Here is a 16,013-nt window from a genome sequence, read left to right as displayed (position 1 = left end):
CCCACAGGGGTCTGGGATTCCCTAAGTGAGGGACAGGCAGAGGGCCCCAGGTGGCGTGCTCTGGTGGTGGACAGACCTACAGGTGTGACTCAGAGGGTCAGAACCACTGGGATGCAGATCTGACTGCCCTAGGTATGAAGGGCTAGGTAAGGGAGGGAACCAGTTGTGGCAGGTGGCATCCTACCCTGGTGGACCACCTCTTAAGGGAGCTGGACACTCCTATCTCTGCCACTATGAGTAAGCAGCTCCTGGGGCATTCTGGGGCATGGGAGCACATCCTGAAGGTGGGGACAGGGCCCATACTATATCCCCAGAGGTCTCAGCAGTGACCTGAGGAAAGCCAGAGGCAGAAGCCAGGAGGAAGTGGTGAAGGCAAAGAAAGGCATGCCAGCCTTGGCCACCCAGCTTTGCCCATGGGACATCTCCCCCAGCACCCACTACAGACTCTAGCACTCAGACAGCCTGCTCAGCTCGACTCATATAGGGTGGTGAGCAGGGGTGGGATGCAGGCTCTCTAGGAGCTGGGGGTCTGACTATAGGTGGGTGTGGGACTATGTGAAAGCTTGGTAGAGCTTAGGGAAGCTCTCCCATCCTTGGATGGAGGTCTGGAAAGACACCCCACTTGTTAGCCTCTCTCCTTAGAGATGAGCCAAAAGGGAAAAGTCTCCCAGACTCAGTTTCTCCTTGTTAGTCTCCCAAGCTCACAGAAATCCTACTGCCTCTCACACTTAGTTTACCCTGCTAGCAGCAGGCCAAATGGTTGCCTGCTTTAGGGTTCACTCAAAGTTCACACATCCACTTCACCTTTTGATCACAAAGGAGAACACACTCTATCATACACCCCTAACACCAGACAGTGAAAAGCCCCCAAATTCTATTTTCTTGTGCCCTTTGATATCTGTGATTCACATCAAGTTTTGTTTTTTCTTTTCTCTGCCTCACCTTGCTGGTTTAACCCCTATGCTTCTCTCAAATGCCTTTGGATAATTGACCTGCCTGCATCATGGAGAATGATCATTTTGACCTTTATGTATCACATCAACTCTTGTCATGCCAGCCCCCTACCACAGGGGCAGGCTGGCCTTTGGGAAGCCTGTGATTTCTGACATATGTGAAGGGTGTTCGTTTGGCTCTCTATGTGGACCTGTGCCCATCTCCAAGTGGAGAAGTGTTTGTACCAGAATACCCCGATGCCTCCTTTCTGAATCACGCAGTCCCTGAGAGCCGGTGACTTAACCCCTGGCTGGATCCACTCCACAGGAGTGCCAGCAGGTGGGGAAGCAATCTGGACAACCTGAGCACCAGGGTCTTCCCACAGAAACCCACCCACCTGTAATCTTGCAGAAACCTCTGTTCTTTCACCCTGCTATCTTCCCCCTCCCACCCAGGAGAGGGTATCCCATGGACTGTGGTGAAGGGGGTCATGGACTGGAGCAGGAAGAGGAGGGCACATAGAAACCAGGGTACTCTGTGTGGAGAAGACAGCTGTGGACATACTAGTCCTGCAGTGGCCATGTTCCTCCTCTCCCCAAAGCCCAGAAGTCCATCACAGTTCCTGTCCCCATGCAGGTGGGACATGGGGCCCTGTGTACTGGCTCTCCTACTGGGGCTCCCTCCTGCCTAGGGGTGCTTTGGTCCTGGTGCTGCACCTGGAACAGCTGCTTTGGAACCCTGGGGGTGACTCTCTGAGCCTGTTGCAGGAGGAAAGGACAGAAATGGATCAGGCAGTGGGGGTGGGGCAGGACAGAGAGCAACCCCTGGGAAAAGCAGGGATGATCCTGTTCAATTTGTGTCTCCCCCAGCCACCCTCAAACACTTGGGGGCCCAGTGAGAGGCAAAGGAAGCACTGAGAGTAGAGCCATGTGCTCCCTACATGGAAGGTCACATGGTCCCATGACTGAGCAGACTTTGAATTCTCAGCTGGAGTCTGGAAAGGGCAAGCTCAAGGAGCCAGCAGACTGAGTGTCTGGATGTCTTTTTGCAGAGGTGAGGGACTCCTTTATGAGACGAGCCACTTTTAGAAGGTCCTAATCCCATTCATAAGGGTGCCCCTCCATGATCTAAGCACTTCAGAGTTAGACTTTCAGTTTAGGGGGCCGGGCAGTAGCACAGCAGGTTAAGTGCACGTGGCACAAAGTGCAAGGACTGAAGGAAGGATCCCGGTTCGAGCCCCCGGCTCCCCACCTGCAGGAGCGTCGCCTCACAGGTGGTGAAGCAGGTCTGCAGGTGTCTGTCTTTCTCTTCCCCTCTCTGTCTTCCCCTCCTCTCTCCACTTCTCTCTGTCCTATCTAACAATGACTACATCATCAACAACAACAATAATAACTACTACAACAATAAAAACAAGGGCAACAAAAGGGAAAATAAATTAAAAATTTTTTTTTAATTAAAAAAAAGAATTTCAGTTTAGGTGTTAGGGGGAGATATTTCAGACCATAAAAAAGAGCGAGTATATAGAAACAGGCTACCTGCAAACAGCAGGCCTGGCATTGGGACAGCCTGACTTTGGCCACAGTACTGGTTACTGTCCAGCACTCAGGATCAGATCTATCTATTGGTATCTATACTGAGCAGCTACCCAGCACTCAGGTGTGGGCAGCTGGGAGTTGAGATTCCATGACAGGCAAGTGCTATCTCCCTAAGCTCAAGGTGCTGGTCACCCCACAACTGGTCACCCCACAACTGAGACCCTTGGCCAACAGCACATAGCTGACACCCACTGTGTCTGGTACAGACCTCTGCTCACTCTAAACAGAACATGGGCTGCAGGGGCCCAGGTCAGACACACAGATGCATGCAGGTATAGACCCACGATCACTGTCTGGCATTCATGCAGTGACAGAGGCGGCCGTATTATTGTATTTCTATGACTCTCTGCTCTTGCTCCTTCAGGACCCACAGGCTCCAAGCACTGTCTTGGATGCTGTTTGCTGAGAACTTGTCCTCTACACAGTGCTTCCTGAGGCCAGCAGGGCAACTTCCACTCTGTGACACATGCCATATACCCAGAACATGAGACCCAGCTCTCTGCCTCCCCACTCTTTGCACCCCCACAGCTACATCTGTGTCAGGAGTCAAAGAGCCCAGTGCTTACAGATTTAGGGGCAGATGGACCTTAAATTCACAATACCCTCCCCGTAGTAGGAGGTAAGTGTGATCCTAAAGTGAGCCTGGGGTGGCATCAAATGCCAGAGCTGTAAGTAAAGCACCAGGAAGAGACTTTGCCAGACCCCTGGGGATTCCCTGGTACATCAGGGTCACCAAAACCACAGCCTGTGTACCAGGCCCAGTCCCCACCACTACTTGACAGGATGCAGAGGATAAGGGTGTTGGTGGTACTGCTGGATACCCCTAGGCCAGGCTGTGAGCAGAAGTCTCGCCCTTTGAAGGAAGCTGGACAGATTTGCAAGCAGAACATGTCCCCAGGCACCTTATAATGTGTAACCAAGTGTTCTGAGAGGCAGGTCTCCTGACAACAATGACAGACCACCAGCTCAGGTAACATTTCTGTAATATAGAAAGTGCTTGACTTCACTCTGCACAGGCTCAGGAAAGCAAGATGGGTGAAGACACAGAAGCTCCAACAGCTGTCACTGGTGCCATAGGCCTTCCACCTCCAGGTCACTCCTGGGAGCCTGACTGTGGTGGGAAGTGATGAGAGCTGGCCTGGCTCCCTGTCACAGCACCCACCTCCCAGGCAGCCAGCGGCTATGGTGCTGCACCTGGGTGTTGCATGCACTTGCTGCTCAATCTTAGACACCCAGTGACATGTTCTTGGCCCCTACAAGCACTGCAGTCATGGGGATAGCCTGAAGCGGTTTGGGCAGTGGGCTGGGCAGTGCCCTCTAGCCATCACTCAGGCTGGCACCGCTTGAGCCGCCGCCGCTCCACAGCCCCCCGCAGGGCCTTCAGCAGCTGTTCCTGGCTGTTGCAGATGTTGTAGTGGGTCAGGTGGAGCAGTTTATCCATGTCCTCCTGGCTGTAGGTCACCTTTGAGTAGTGGTATGGGGAGTCAGATGGCGACAGGTTCACCTCCCCTGCAGCCTTCTCCTCAAGCGTCCGCTGCACACCTATGGAGAGAGCAGGGTTAGGCACCCCTCAGAGAGGCAGAGAACACAGGCAGAGGTGGCAGGGGCCAGGACTTACCGGGGGTTGAGTACTCTCGGAAGGAGTCATTGACCAGAGGGAAGTGAAGTACGGCTGGGACCTCAGGGTGCTCAGGGTCCAGGAAGGCATGGCACTCCCGGGGCTGCTGCTGATCTTCAGCACTGGGTGAGATGGCTGGGAAAGGGATGCCCTGCTGCTGGCAGAATTTTCCCAGGAGCTGCAGCTGCTGCAGGGCAGGTACAAGACATAGTGAAGGCGTGAGCACATGACCACAGGGGCCCAGTGTCCCGCCTGCTGCCAGAATACCTGGACATGGACAGCTACTAAGACATACAGACTTAGCAGCCCAGGAGGTGGTGCAGTGGACAAAGTATTGAAATTTCAAGAATGAGGTTCTGAGTTTAATCACCAGCACGATGTTCTGGATCTTTCTCTCAAAATAAATAAATAAATAAATTCTTTAAAAAAAAAATAAGGCATGCAGACCTGATGTTGGGGGCCAAGTCAAACTCTACTGGGTCTGACAGCCAGGTTCTCACACCCCCTCGGCAACTGCCCCCAGCTCCTGACAACTGCAGGAGGGTGTCGGACCCATGGCTGCACCACAAAGAGTCAAAGTAGTGCATCTCAGAAGGTTCAGGGTTGCACAGAGACCCACTGGTCACCAGTTCCCCCACGGCACCAACTTCTTGGGCAAAAAACATTCCCAGGTGGTAACTTCCCAGAATTCACAGTATACCACCCCAACACCCAGGGGAGCTGGACCACGGGCCAGAGGTCAAGCTAGCCTATACCCCAGCCCCACTGCCTCTGGGACAGGTTCTGGCCACCGAACCTGGAAAGCCCCATGAAGGTTGTAGTCCAGGGAAAGAATGAGGTCTACATCCCGTGTAGGCTGCAAGAGTGGGGGGCAGCTGGTGTTGATGAGGAAGCCTACATCCAGCAGGCAGAGGTAGGGCTCCACAGGTGTCAGCTGGTTGGGGAGCCCGTCTAGCTTCGTGGCTGGGAAGGGAGGAGTGGACAAGCAGCACTGACAGTGGTACAGAGAGCACCAGCCCCTCTGGCCACTGGCAGAAGGATTCAAGCCACTGGACTCAGGCCACTGGCATGCCTCCCCTCCTCCCCCCATTATGAGGGTTTCACTGCTCTAGGATGACTTTTTCAGAGAGACCCAAGACAGAGACAAAAGCACCACAGCACCAAAGCTTCCTTCAGTGCAGTGGGAGCTGGGCTGCAACCTGAGTCCTGTGCATGACAAAGCGGCACACTATCCAGGTGTCTTGATATTCTTGACCTCTCTTATGCCAGAGTAGCGCCTTCACCTCTCATGACCCTGCAGATCAGCTCTGATCCCACACAAGGAGAGGAGAGGGTGTCCTCTTTCAAGTGGTGCAAGGACCTGATACCAGCAGGCCTGAGGCTGGAGTGGTGGGGGCTAGAACACTGGGACCCAGGGAGGAGCAGATACCTTTCCAGGCAGAGAAGTGAGGCTGCTCAAAGTAGTCTTTGTGGAACTGGAGGCCACGGAGGAAGTTGTGGGTAGCCTGAGCAAGGGGCCGCTGTGTCAGGAGGTCCGTGAAGAATGTGGCCATGCTGCCCAGTACTGTGGGAGGCTCCTCTATCTTTAGAAGGGGAACCTGCTCCTTCTCTACAGTGAGGGTAGAGGAGATCGACACTTCTAGACCTACACCCCAGCCTCTGTGAGCTCCTGAAGATCCAGGAGCCCCTCCCCACCTCCAAAATACAGCCCTACTAGCTACTGGTAAGGAGCCCAGGTACATACCCAGAGTGGCCTGATCCTGAGCCCAGCGGTCCCAGAACTGGCTGGGATCTGAGGCCCAGTACAAGCTGTCTTGGAGGTTGGCTGCATACAAGTTGCTCCAGATCCCTAAAGAAGGAATGTGAGGAAAGACAGGCCCTACCCAGTCATAATCAGACTCCTGTCACAGCCCAGTGTTACTCACACATCCCAGTGACTGGGTTGAAAGGTTAAGATAATCGGTCCCCCAAATCCACCCTCACCCCTGCCTAGCCTCTGCAGTGCCCCAGCCCTTTACCTTCCAGGAAGCAGATGCGTGACTCAGGGAGCCTCTTCATCAGGTGCCCCATGAAGAACTCAGAACCGAAGAGCTCAGAGGGTATGAAGGCCCCATATTTGGGAAGACCAACTTCATAGGGGGAGAATTCACACCACTCTGTGGGGAGGCCACAGAATTTCACCCTAGGCCCAGGACCTTTGTTTCTCAAGCACCAGCATACCTGCCATGGGCCTCAGTGCAAGGCAGCTCAGCAGTCAGCAGTGGGGCCTTGGTAGTGCCGTAAGCATGGGACCCGAGACCCCTGCCCCACCCCAAGCTGCCTGGCTGACTGTGACAGGGTAACATCTGCAGGCATGTGACCTGGCTCAGGAAAGGTGGCTGGTGACTCCATCTCTTCCACACAGGTGCAGGGACCCCATTCTGCCCACCAAGCATAGAGCAACTCACCCCCAAATTCAAAGGTGTTCAGGTTCTGGGTCTTGGTGTTAAGGGCACAGTAGATGGGCAGAGGATTCTGGCCTTGATTCAGGGCCTCCTGCTGGTCTGAGAGCTTGTGGTCATGGGGCTGGGGAGGAGATGTGATGCTAGAGCAAAGGCTTCCCAGTGCCAATCCTCCCATCCTCCAGCTGGGCCTCACCTCATCATGCAGCAGAGCCTCGTTGATGAGCGCCCATAGGTTGGTGAAACAGGGTGGGTGTCCTAGACGGGTTCGTTCGGACAGCTCCTGCTGGTACCGCCACAGCTGGCTGGGGGCCAGCACGCCTATCTTGCTCTTGGTCACCTGGGTCCTCAGCACCTCAGTGGGCCTTGCCAGATCCTTCTGTGACCACTCTGGGTCCTCATAGAGGTTGGCCAAAGCCCTGAGACAAGCCAGAGGCAGCGGTCACCACTCAAGCACTTCCCTGCAAGCATTGGGCCTTCTACTACAGGCCCACAGCCTGCAAGGACCTGACAAGAATCCCCAGGGCACACTTTTGGGATAAGGCCTTCACTCAGCCCTTCCGATTTGACCAGAGACAACCTGACCAACACCCCTACCGTGACCCAGCAGCTGCCTCAGAGCTTACCAGGTGGAACCTGAGGCCCCTGTGATATAAGAGACACAATCCAAGAGGCCTAGTTCCTTCAAGGCTGCCAGCTGCCCATACAGGGAAGTCATTGCCCGGACCCCACCACCTGTGGCCGTGATGGCTACCACTGGGACCTGGAAGAGACAGTCAGTCTAAGAGGCAAGAGGAATACTGCACCCCAAGAAGAGGAGGGAGTAAGACAAACAGCCACTCTGGTTCTCCCCACAGATAACAGTCAAGCTGGTCAGAGTTTGGGACTTAGCCAGTCATGTGAGAAGGAGCTGGTTAGAGTCAGCCATGACAGAGGCAGGCTTTGCTGGTTTTGAGAACACTGGGAGGAGGTGGTGCATGGATAAATCATTGGACTCATAAGCATGAGGTCCTGAGTCCGATGCCCTGTCATATGTTTGGCATACTGCACACATTGTGATACTCTGGTTCTCTCTCCTCTCATTTTTTTTTTTATTAAGTTTTTTTAATTAACTAATTTATTCACTTTTGTTGCCCTTGTTGCTTTATTGTTGTAATTGTTACTGTTGTCTGTCTTTGTTGTTGGATAAGACAGAGAGAAATGGAGAGAGGAGGGGAAGACAGAGAGGAGAGAAAGATAGACACCTGCAGACCTACTTCACCGCTTGTGAAGCGACTCCCCTGCAGGTGGGGAGCCGGAGGCTTGAACTTCAGGATCTTTCCTTCGGTCCTTGCGCTTTGCGCCACACGTGCTTAAGCTGCTGTGCTACCGCCCGACTCCCTCATTTTTTTTTAAGAACTCCAGGAAGAAGGGGAGATAATAACTACAAGAAAAGACTCATGCCAGTGGTTAGGCGGTAGCACAGAGGGTTAAGCACACATGGTGTGAAGCCCAAGGACTGACTTAAGGATCCTGGCTCGAGCTCCTGGCTCCCCAACTGCAGAGGGGTCACTTCACAAGCAGGTAAGCAGGTCTGCAGATATCTGTCTTTCTCTCCCCCTCTCTGTCTTCCCCTCCTCTCTCCATTTCTCTCTGTCCTATCTAACAATGACAACATCAATAACAACAATAATACCTACAATAACAATTTTAAAAAAAGGGCAACAAAAGGGAATGAATGAATAAATAAATAAATAGAAAATACAACAGGGTAAAAAGTCCTAGGCTGCATCTCTCTTCACCACAAGTCCCCAAGCAGTATGGTGATGCCTTTCTGGAACTGCTAGAACCACCCTGAAAGTCTCCAACAGAAGCACTTTCCCTGTCTTGTGAGAAGAGGTCATTCCTCCAGGAGATGACCTGGCTCATCTGTAGACCTAGGCCAGGAAGAGGATCAAGAGATACAGAGGAAGCTGGCACAGTAGTGCCCTGGCTGCTTGCTTTGAGCCTGTATCCACTTTGCTCCTTCAGGGATGGGGTCCCTCTCTTGTCTGGCTAGGAAATACCCACCTCCAGCATTCAGTTGGTGCTGGACTCCATCCAGCCCAAGCCCCAGCGGCCACCCAGCCTCATCCCCTAGCCAGACCCCAGACCTCATCCTCCTGCAAGTCTTCATCCAGCTGCAGGGCCTGCTTCAGTGCTCGGGCCACCACCTGCTTCCTCCTGCTCAGGAAGATCTGTTCCTTGGTGCACAGCCCACAGCCCAGGCGCACAGCCAGCTCACTGGGTCTGTGGGAGGAAGGGACTTACAGTAAGGATGCTCTGGTGCCATTACAGAGTGGGAGGCTAAGAAGCCCACAGCCTCTCCCTGTCCCTGTGCCCTGACTCTCAATGTGATGTGTGTGAAGAAGTAGAGGGAGAGAGCACCCAGGCCTACCTGGGGTACCCAGACAGGAAGTGACGATTACTACACAGAGGACACACAGGGGTCCAGGAACACATAGGCTGCTGATCTAGCTTATCTCCCCCTTGCCTACTCACAAATGACCACAGAAGGGAACAGAAAATAAAGTGCCTTTAGGCCACCCTACCCAGATGCTCCCCCGTATCCCCCCACACACATACCCTTAATCCAACCCCCAAAGTTCTCACCCTTCTTCTTTTTTCAGCACCACCCTCATCAGGGGTTCCTGAAAGCCACAAATGCTGTGGTCACAAAAGCTGGCCTCCCCATCTCATCCTGGCCTATCACACCCAGCGATGTCCCCGTGCTCCCAGGGACCCCTCTCCCTGGAACTGGTGCCACCTGGCACCTATCTAGGTGTGTTCCTAGGGGAGAAACTGCTATAGAAGCCTGCAAGGCCTGGGCCCCGCCCTCCTCAGCACCAGCGTCCCCTGGGTGAACCGTGCCTGGGAGGTAGGGAAGACGAGCCGCACCACCTGGCCAGTGGGCAGGGCATTCAGGGGTACCTTCAGCTGCTCCTGAGAGGCATCCTGCAGAGGGGAGAGGATACCTGAGACTACATGTCCATTCTTTTTTTAAAATTATTATTATTAGTTATTTGATGATTAATAAAATGATGGAATAAGAAGGATGCAATTCCAAATAATCCCACCACCAGAGTTCTCTATCCCATCCCCTCCATTGGAAGGTTCCCTATTATTAACCCTCTGGGAGTATGGGCCAAAGACCTTTTAAAAAAAATTTTAATTATTTTTATTTATTTGATAGAAACAGAAGTTGAGAGGAAGGGGGAGGGAGAGAGGCAGAGACTCACTCCTTTCCTCCTGCAGGTTGGGACTCGGGGCTCAAACCTGGGACCTTGTGCACTGTAACATGTGCACTCAACCAGGTGGGCCACCACCCGGCCCCTGGACCTTTTATGGGGTGCAAGAAGATGGAAAGTCTGGCTTCTGTAACTGCTTTTGTGATTGCTTCTCCACCAGACATGATCTATGGTCCATTCTTACCCAGAACCTCACTGATGACCCCAGGAAGGATGCAGAAGCAGATGGGGACAGGAGGTTGACAAGAGCCCCTTCCATACCCTTCCCAGTGTACTGACTACAGCAAGGGTGGGGGCAACAGGAGAGAGAGGCTGGGAAGAGGGACAAAACACTGGGCCAACCTCATTGCAGGGAGTGTCATCTACCTGTAAATGTATTCTCAGTTCTTGCTCCCAGCAGGCCAAACAGTGGAAACAGGAGCTGGAGCCCACAGCAACCTCCTTAGGGCCTTCACAGGACCCAGGAACCACAAGCTGAACTCTGTCTTCTGACCCTGGGGATGGGAACCAGAGCACAATCTTCCCTAAAGGAGTGAGCCACAGCCACTCTGAGAACTGGGGTAAGCCCCAGTGTGGCTCCCCTCCCCAGCCTGGCTCCAGCCATGCAAGGTAAGGGGGTAGCTACCCTGGTGGGCCAGGTACTCACTGTTTTGGTCTCCTGCCTCCTCTAGGTGAACGTGCAGGCTTATGAGCTCCCGAGCCTATCATGAAGGAACCCTCAGAGGCAGTCCAGCCTTATTAGAGACCCACTGCACCACAGCACCCTGCTCATGATCCCACACTTCACATGAGAGGCCCAAGTCACCAGCCACTTGTCTGAGACTGCATCTTCTCAAGAAACTGAAAACCCAGAGCCCCTGCTCAGCCCTTCTCCACCACCCAATAGTGGCCTGAGCTTGCAGGCAGAAGGGAGCTCCATCCAGACTTACCACCAAGATGCCATTGTTGACGAGCTGCTCAGCACAGTCTGGCCTAAAAGAGCCCACATGTGCCTCAATGGGGCCCCAAGGTGCCAGGTTCTCCCCCAAGGAGGTCTGTGCATTTCCCCTACACCCTAGACAACTCCTAAGGAGATGTGGCAGCTCTGGGTGTACCCAGCTCTATCCCCAAAAGGAGGCACTACCACCTGGGATTGGTCCACTGCCTCAACTTACAGGCTCCGCAGGTGAAACTCCACTTCCAGCTGCCCCTCACTCTGGAGAAAGAAATGGGCAAGTTAGAAGAAAGGAAGAGGAAGGGCAGGGTAGACAGCATAACAGACTCTCATGCCAGAGGCTCCAAAGTTCCAGGTTCAATCCTCTGCATCACCATAAACCAGAGCTAAGCAAGAAAAAAGAGAGAAAGAAAGAAAGAGAGAAAGAAAAGAAAAGAAAAGAAAGAAAAAGAAAGGGAGAGGAAGGGCTGGGAGGTAGCACACGGGTTTGAGCGCACATGTTACCATGTGCAAGGATATGAGTTCAAGCCCCCTCACAAATAGTGAAGCAGAGTCTGCTATCTTCCCTTCCTCTCTCAGTTTCTCTCTATCCTATCAAAAGAAGGGGGAAGAAAAAGAAAGGAAAAAATGGCCAGTAGGAGTGGTGAACTTGTAGTGCTGACACCAGGCCCCCAGAAATAAGCCTGGTGGCAATAAAAAAATAAAGTAAAATAAAATAAAAAGGGAGAATAAGCATGTATGTAAATAATCTCATGTGTGTGCATTTGTGTTGGTTTGTGCACATGCGTGCATCTGCATGTATGAGTGTACATGAATGTGCATGTGTGTGTGCAAATGTGCCCAGAAACATGAGCATGAGGATGAGACCGGTGGGGGAGCCGCTATCCACCTCCAGGCTGCACCCACCTTCTCAAGACTGCTTTAAGAAAGCTGCACCTGCCTTAGTGATCAGTGCTGGGTAACAGTCGGGGAGCTGGCTCAGCCGTAGAGCATAGGACTTGCAAACATCAAGGCCCAGGTTTAACTAATCTCTGTCTTGCTCTCTCGTTAATAAAAATAATCTTCATGGGGGATTGGGTGGTAGTGCAGCAGGTTAAGCACACATGGCACAAAGTGCAAGTACCAGCATAAGGATCCTGGTTCAAGACCCTGGCACCCCACTTGCAGGGGGGTCGCTTCACAGGCGGTGAAGTAGGTCTGCAGGTGTCTATCTTTCTCTCCCCCTCTGTCTTCCTCTCCTCTCTCCATTTCTCTGTCCTATTCAACAACAACAACATCAATAACAATAACTACAACAACAATAAAACAACAAGGGCAACAAAAGGGGGGAAGCAAAAAAAAAAAATATATATATATATATAATCTTCACAGGTCCAGGAGGTAGGCACAGAATATAAAGGCTTGGACTTTTGGCTTTGGTATGAGTTCCTCACCAAATATAATTCCTGGGAATCACATATGTCAGAGTAATCTCTCTCTTCCTCTCTCTCTGTCTTTCTCTCTCTGTCATTAAATAAACCTGGAAGAAATAAGTGTTCACATAAAAAGTTTGTAAGAGGGAGCCGGGCGGTAGCACAGCGGGTTAAGCACACATGGAACAAAGCACAAGGACCTGCGCAATGATCCCAGTTCAAGCCCCCGGCTCCCCACCTGCAGGGGTGGTCGCTTCACAAGCAGTGAAGCAGGTCTGCAGATGTCTGTCTTTCTCTCCCCCTCTCTGTCTTCCCTCCTCTCTCCATTTCTCTCTGTCCTATCCAACAGAAACAACAATAATAACTACAACAACAATGAAAAACAACAAGGGCAACAAAAGGGAAAATAAATAAATATTTTTTAAAGTTTGTAAGAGAAAGGAAGTTGGAGGTGCTCCTGGCTGAGATGCCAGGGAAGCTGAGACCACTCATGGTAAAGTAGATCTTGCAACCGACCACCAGCCGAAGCCTCTTCCATGGGTGCTCCCTCCCCCCTGGGGTGAAATCCCCACTGCCCTACAAGTAACCTTGCCTGAGGACCCAAGGAGAAGCTCTCCCGCTGGACAGGCCCTATCTGCAAAGTGCCCACATCAAACAGAATGGACAGCACTGGGTCATCGTGGGTGAGAAGGTCTTGGTCAAAGACTTTCAGCTGCATGACATTCTGAAAGGGAAACAGAGTAAGGGGGCTGCTGAGGGGGTGGGGGATGGGGAGTGATGAGTATGTAGGGGCTTGGCACAGTGGGAATGGCTCACCTTGAGCTGGTTGTGGATGTGGAAGTGAAAGCTCTGGTTCCAAACGGGGTTTCTGCTATTCTTCACTGTGCGAGTATGCAGCCTCTGGCTGGAAGCCGTGGGCAGCCACAGGGTCACATAGCAGTCAGAGGCTGTCACTATAGGAAAGAGGAGGGATGCCTGGTGTTAGCCAACAACCCTCCTAGCCCAGCCACTCAGAGCCTATGTCCTCCATCACAGGCAGCTGCAGGAGATCCAAGGGGTAAGCAGGAGGAGTGATGCCCTCAGGACCCCACATGCCCAGCCCTGCCATCTCTTCCCTGCAGAGCCAGGGCTACCCTGCCCTGCACTTACCTAGGTCCTTGGAAGGCAGGCACCGGGCCTGCAGGATCCGGACAGTGAGCAGGCAAATCCCAGGCACTTTCACCTGTAGATTCAGGAGAGACAGAGGTTTGCTAAGAACAAACATCAGAGAGGAGCCCTATTCCTTACCCAGAGCACCTGCCCCACAGCCACAGGCTGCCAGACTCTGCAGGGCCCCGCAGGAAAGGAGGCAGGGCATCAGGTTGGCCACACTAACTAAGTCACAGACATCACTCATCCATTCAACTAGCATGATACTCATTATGAACCAGCCCACAAGGAAAATGAGGCACAGAAGGTGAAGTAGTCATTTGCCTGAGGGTTAGAGGCAATTCAGACCAAGGGAGCTTGCCTTGTGTTCTAGCCCCACTTACCTTTGAGGTTCCCAGTTTTTCCATCCAGCACCCTAGTCCACACTCTATTGGGTGAGAGGTGAGAGGCAAGGCTGCAGGAAGGAAGAAGCTTGCCAGGGTTTAGCCTGGCCTTTCTCTAGTCCCTGGCTGGGAGACAGTTCTGGAAGCAGGCGCTCTGCCTCCGCAGCTCAGAACACCCACTGGATGACAAGTCTTAACAACATTAGGTTGAAGATGGATCCAATATGGCCCATCTACCCCTAGCTCCAGGTGCCAGGCAGGGAAGTCTGTGCCAGCCCGCCTTCCATTTGCCTTTAGCCCTGCCTCAAGCAGGTAGGCAATGCAGGTAGCTCACAGATTTGAGCTTGGGAAGTGTCTCCTGGGGCCCTCACATCCCAAGCAACTGAGTCAGCAGACAGACAGGGGTAGGCACTTCCTTCTGTGGTCCAAGGTAGCAGCCAGAAGCTAGAACTCTCAGGCCCTAATTCTCTGGGCAGGGGCTCCATCTGGTGCTTACCTCCAGGTTGGAAAGAACTCAGAACAGTTTCTTATCCCATGACCCTGCACTTCCCTGGCTCCTGCTCCTATCTGGTCCAAGGCCAGAAAACCCCATCACTAAGCCAGAGAGATCATAGCCCCTGAGAGCCAGCACTGATGAGGCCCCTGGAATCTGAGGTCAGAGTTGGGACCTGTGAACTTGGGTCTTACCAGAGCCATGAGGCTGTTCTCAGGAGCTGGGATGACAGCAGTGACCACAGGACCAAGGACTGCAGGCCTTTTAACTCAGATCCAGGGATGCCCCAGCCAGATCCAAGCTCCTCCCTGGTCCCTCCCAACCAGTTCCACTTGACCTGAGCCCCACCTGGCAGGAAGTGCAGCCTTCTAGAGCCACTCATATCCTGTAGGGACAGTACCATCTGGACCATTTCCTCCAGCTATCACAACCATCCCCTCTCCCCTAAAGCTAGAGAAGAGGTCTCCCAGAGAGCTTGTTGTCAGAAGCTGAGCAGGAGGTAAGGACACTGGGTGGTGGTCGGGGGCGCTGGGAAGGGTTGCTGAGGTTGAGAGTAGTGAGTGGGTCCCAGCCCTCACCAAACCACAGCAAGGGAAGAGTCGTGTCCTTGTACAAGGCCTTTCAAAACTCCTGGTGCCAGTAGGACAGGACTGCCCGGTCCTGAGTGAAGTGCTTGGCTAATCTGGGAGGTGCACTCCCTGCCCAGTAGTTGCTGGCTTGCACGAGTGTGGTCTGGGTGGGATCCTGGAATTAAGTGCTGGGTAACTGGAATGAGGAAGTTTGAGATGCTTAGAAAAGGGTTCTTCTGTCTTCAGTCAGGCTTGTGGTGGTGGTGTGTGTGTGTGTGTGTGTGTGGGGGGGGTCTGAGTGTGCAGAGCTGCTCCTTTCCCAGGGGGACAATCCAAGAAGGACAAAGTGATACTCAGGCACCAGACCCCACAGCTTATCTGGGGACAGAGGAGGGAAGGCCAGGCTGGGGAGGAGCCAGGAATTAATGGCCTTCAGAGCTATGAGACAGTGGTGATGAGCTGGTCTGAGGGGACAGCAGGGGCTAGAAGCAAAGCTCCTCAGGCTAAGGAGGACCCAATCCTCACCTTCAACCAGGGTCACTCCAAAATTTCTTTTTTGCTACCAGATTTATCACTGGGTCTCAGTGCCTGCACCACTCCACTATTCCCAGGAGTCTTTTTTTTTCCCCTTTTCTGTGTTTTGATAGAGGGAAAGAGAGGGAGAGACACCTGCAGCATGCTACACCACTGGTGAAACTTCTCCCCCCAACATTGTGTATCACTGTTTGCCCCAGCCTTTTTTTTTTTTTTTCCAACTTTCTTTAGTGGGGGATTAATGGTTTACAGTTGACAGTGAAATACATAGCCCCAGCCTTTTAAGAGATCAATTTTTTTGGTAGAGGAGGGGGGAGAAAGAGACTTGTAGCACCGTTTCGCTGCTCATGAAGTTTCTTCCCTCCAGGTGGGGACTGGGGGCTTGAACCTGGGTCCTTGAGCATGGTAATGTGTACACTCAACCAGGTAATACTGCCTGGATCCTTCTAGACAACTTTTTTAAAAATTATTTTTTTTTATATTTATTTATGCCCTTTTATTGTTTGTCCTTGTTGTTTTATTGTAGTTATTGATGTCGTCATTGTTGTTGAATAGGACAGAGAGAAATGGAGAGAGGAAGAGAAGACAGAGAGGGGGAGAGAAAGACAGACAGAAAGCAGACCTGCTTCACTGCCTGTGAAGCGACTCCCCCACAGGTGGGGAGCCGGGGGCTCGAACCGGGATCC

General features: G+C 52.6%; 1 protein-coding gene across 3 annotated transcripts; it reads right to left on the bottom strand.

Moving 5' to 3' along the window:
- Positions 1-3,494: 3,494 nt before the first annotated feature.
- Positions 3,495-14,682, bottom strand: PLA2G4B (phospholipase A2 group IVB). Of its 3 annotated transcripts, none has more exons than XM_060175048.1 (20): positions 14,419-14,682; positions 13,349-13,421; positions 13,016-13,152; positions 12,792-12,923; positions 11,008-11,048; positions 10,783-10,825; positions 10,500-10,554; positions 10,220-10,377; positions 9,477-9,560; positions 9,219-9,256; positions 8,720-8,855; positions 7,214-7,350; positions 6,784-7,006; positions 6,594-6,711; positions 6,165-6,302; positions 5,891-5,995; positions 5,576-5,755; positions 4,943-5,109; positions 4,147-4,333; positions 3,495-4,070 (listed from the first exon to the last, which is right to left on the bottom strand). In XM_060175048.1, exons 1-20 carry the CDS (start codon positions 14,425-14,427, stop codon positions 3,853-3,855), a joined length of 2,379 nt encoding a protein of 792 aa, XP_060031031.1. In that variant the 5' UTR covers positions 14,428-14,682; the 3' UTR covers positions 3,495-3,852. The 3 variants fall into 3 exon arrangements, with proteins under 3 accessions (XP_060031031.1, XP_060031030.1, XP_060031032.1); XM_060175047.1 differs by lacking the exon at positions 14,419-14,682 and adding an exon at positions 13,732-14,314; XM_060175049.1 differs by lacking the exon at positions 14,419-14,682 and adding an exon at positions 13,732-14,311 and having other exon boundaries at positions 10,220-10,347.
- Between the last annotated feature and the right edge of the window lie 1,331 nt (positions 14,683-16,013).

This window comes from Erinaceus europaeus, chromosome 16 (genome assembly GCF_950295315.1).
Source record: "Erinaceus europaeus chromosome 16, mEriEur2.1, whole genome shotgun sequence".
Taxonomy (NCBI): Eukaryota; Metazoa; Chordata; class Mammalia; order Eulipotyphla; family Erinaceidae; genus Erinaceus; species Erinaceus europaeus.
Note: the sequence above shows the minus strand (reverse complement) of the source record. Positions and strands in the feature narration are given on the sequence as shown.

Excerpts from the sequence above, each read along its gene's own strand:
- PLA2G4B (XM_060175047.1), bottom strand. The coding sequence starts at position 13,755 with ATGGAAAAACTGGGAACCTCAAAG. Across the intron at positions 6,303-6,593 it reads GAACACCTTTGAATTTGGGG|AGTGGTGTGAATTCTCCCCC; the intron begins GTGAGTTGCTCT and ends GCCTCCCCACAG. Across the intron at positions 4,334-4,942 it reads ACCTTCATGGGGCTTTCCAG|CAGCTGCAGCTCCTGGGAAA; the intron begins GTTCGGTGGCCA and ends CCTGCCCTGCAG.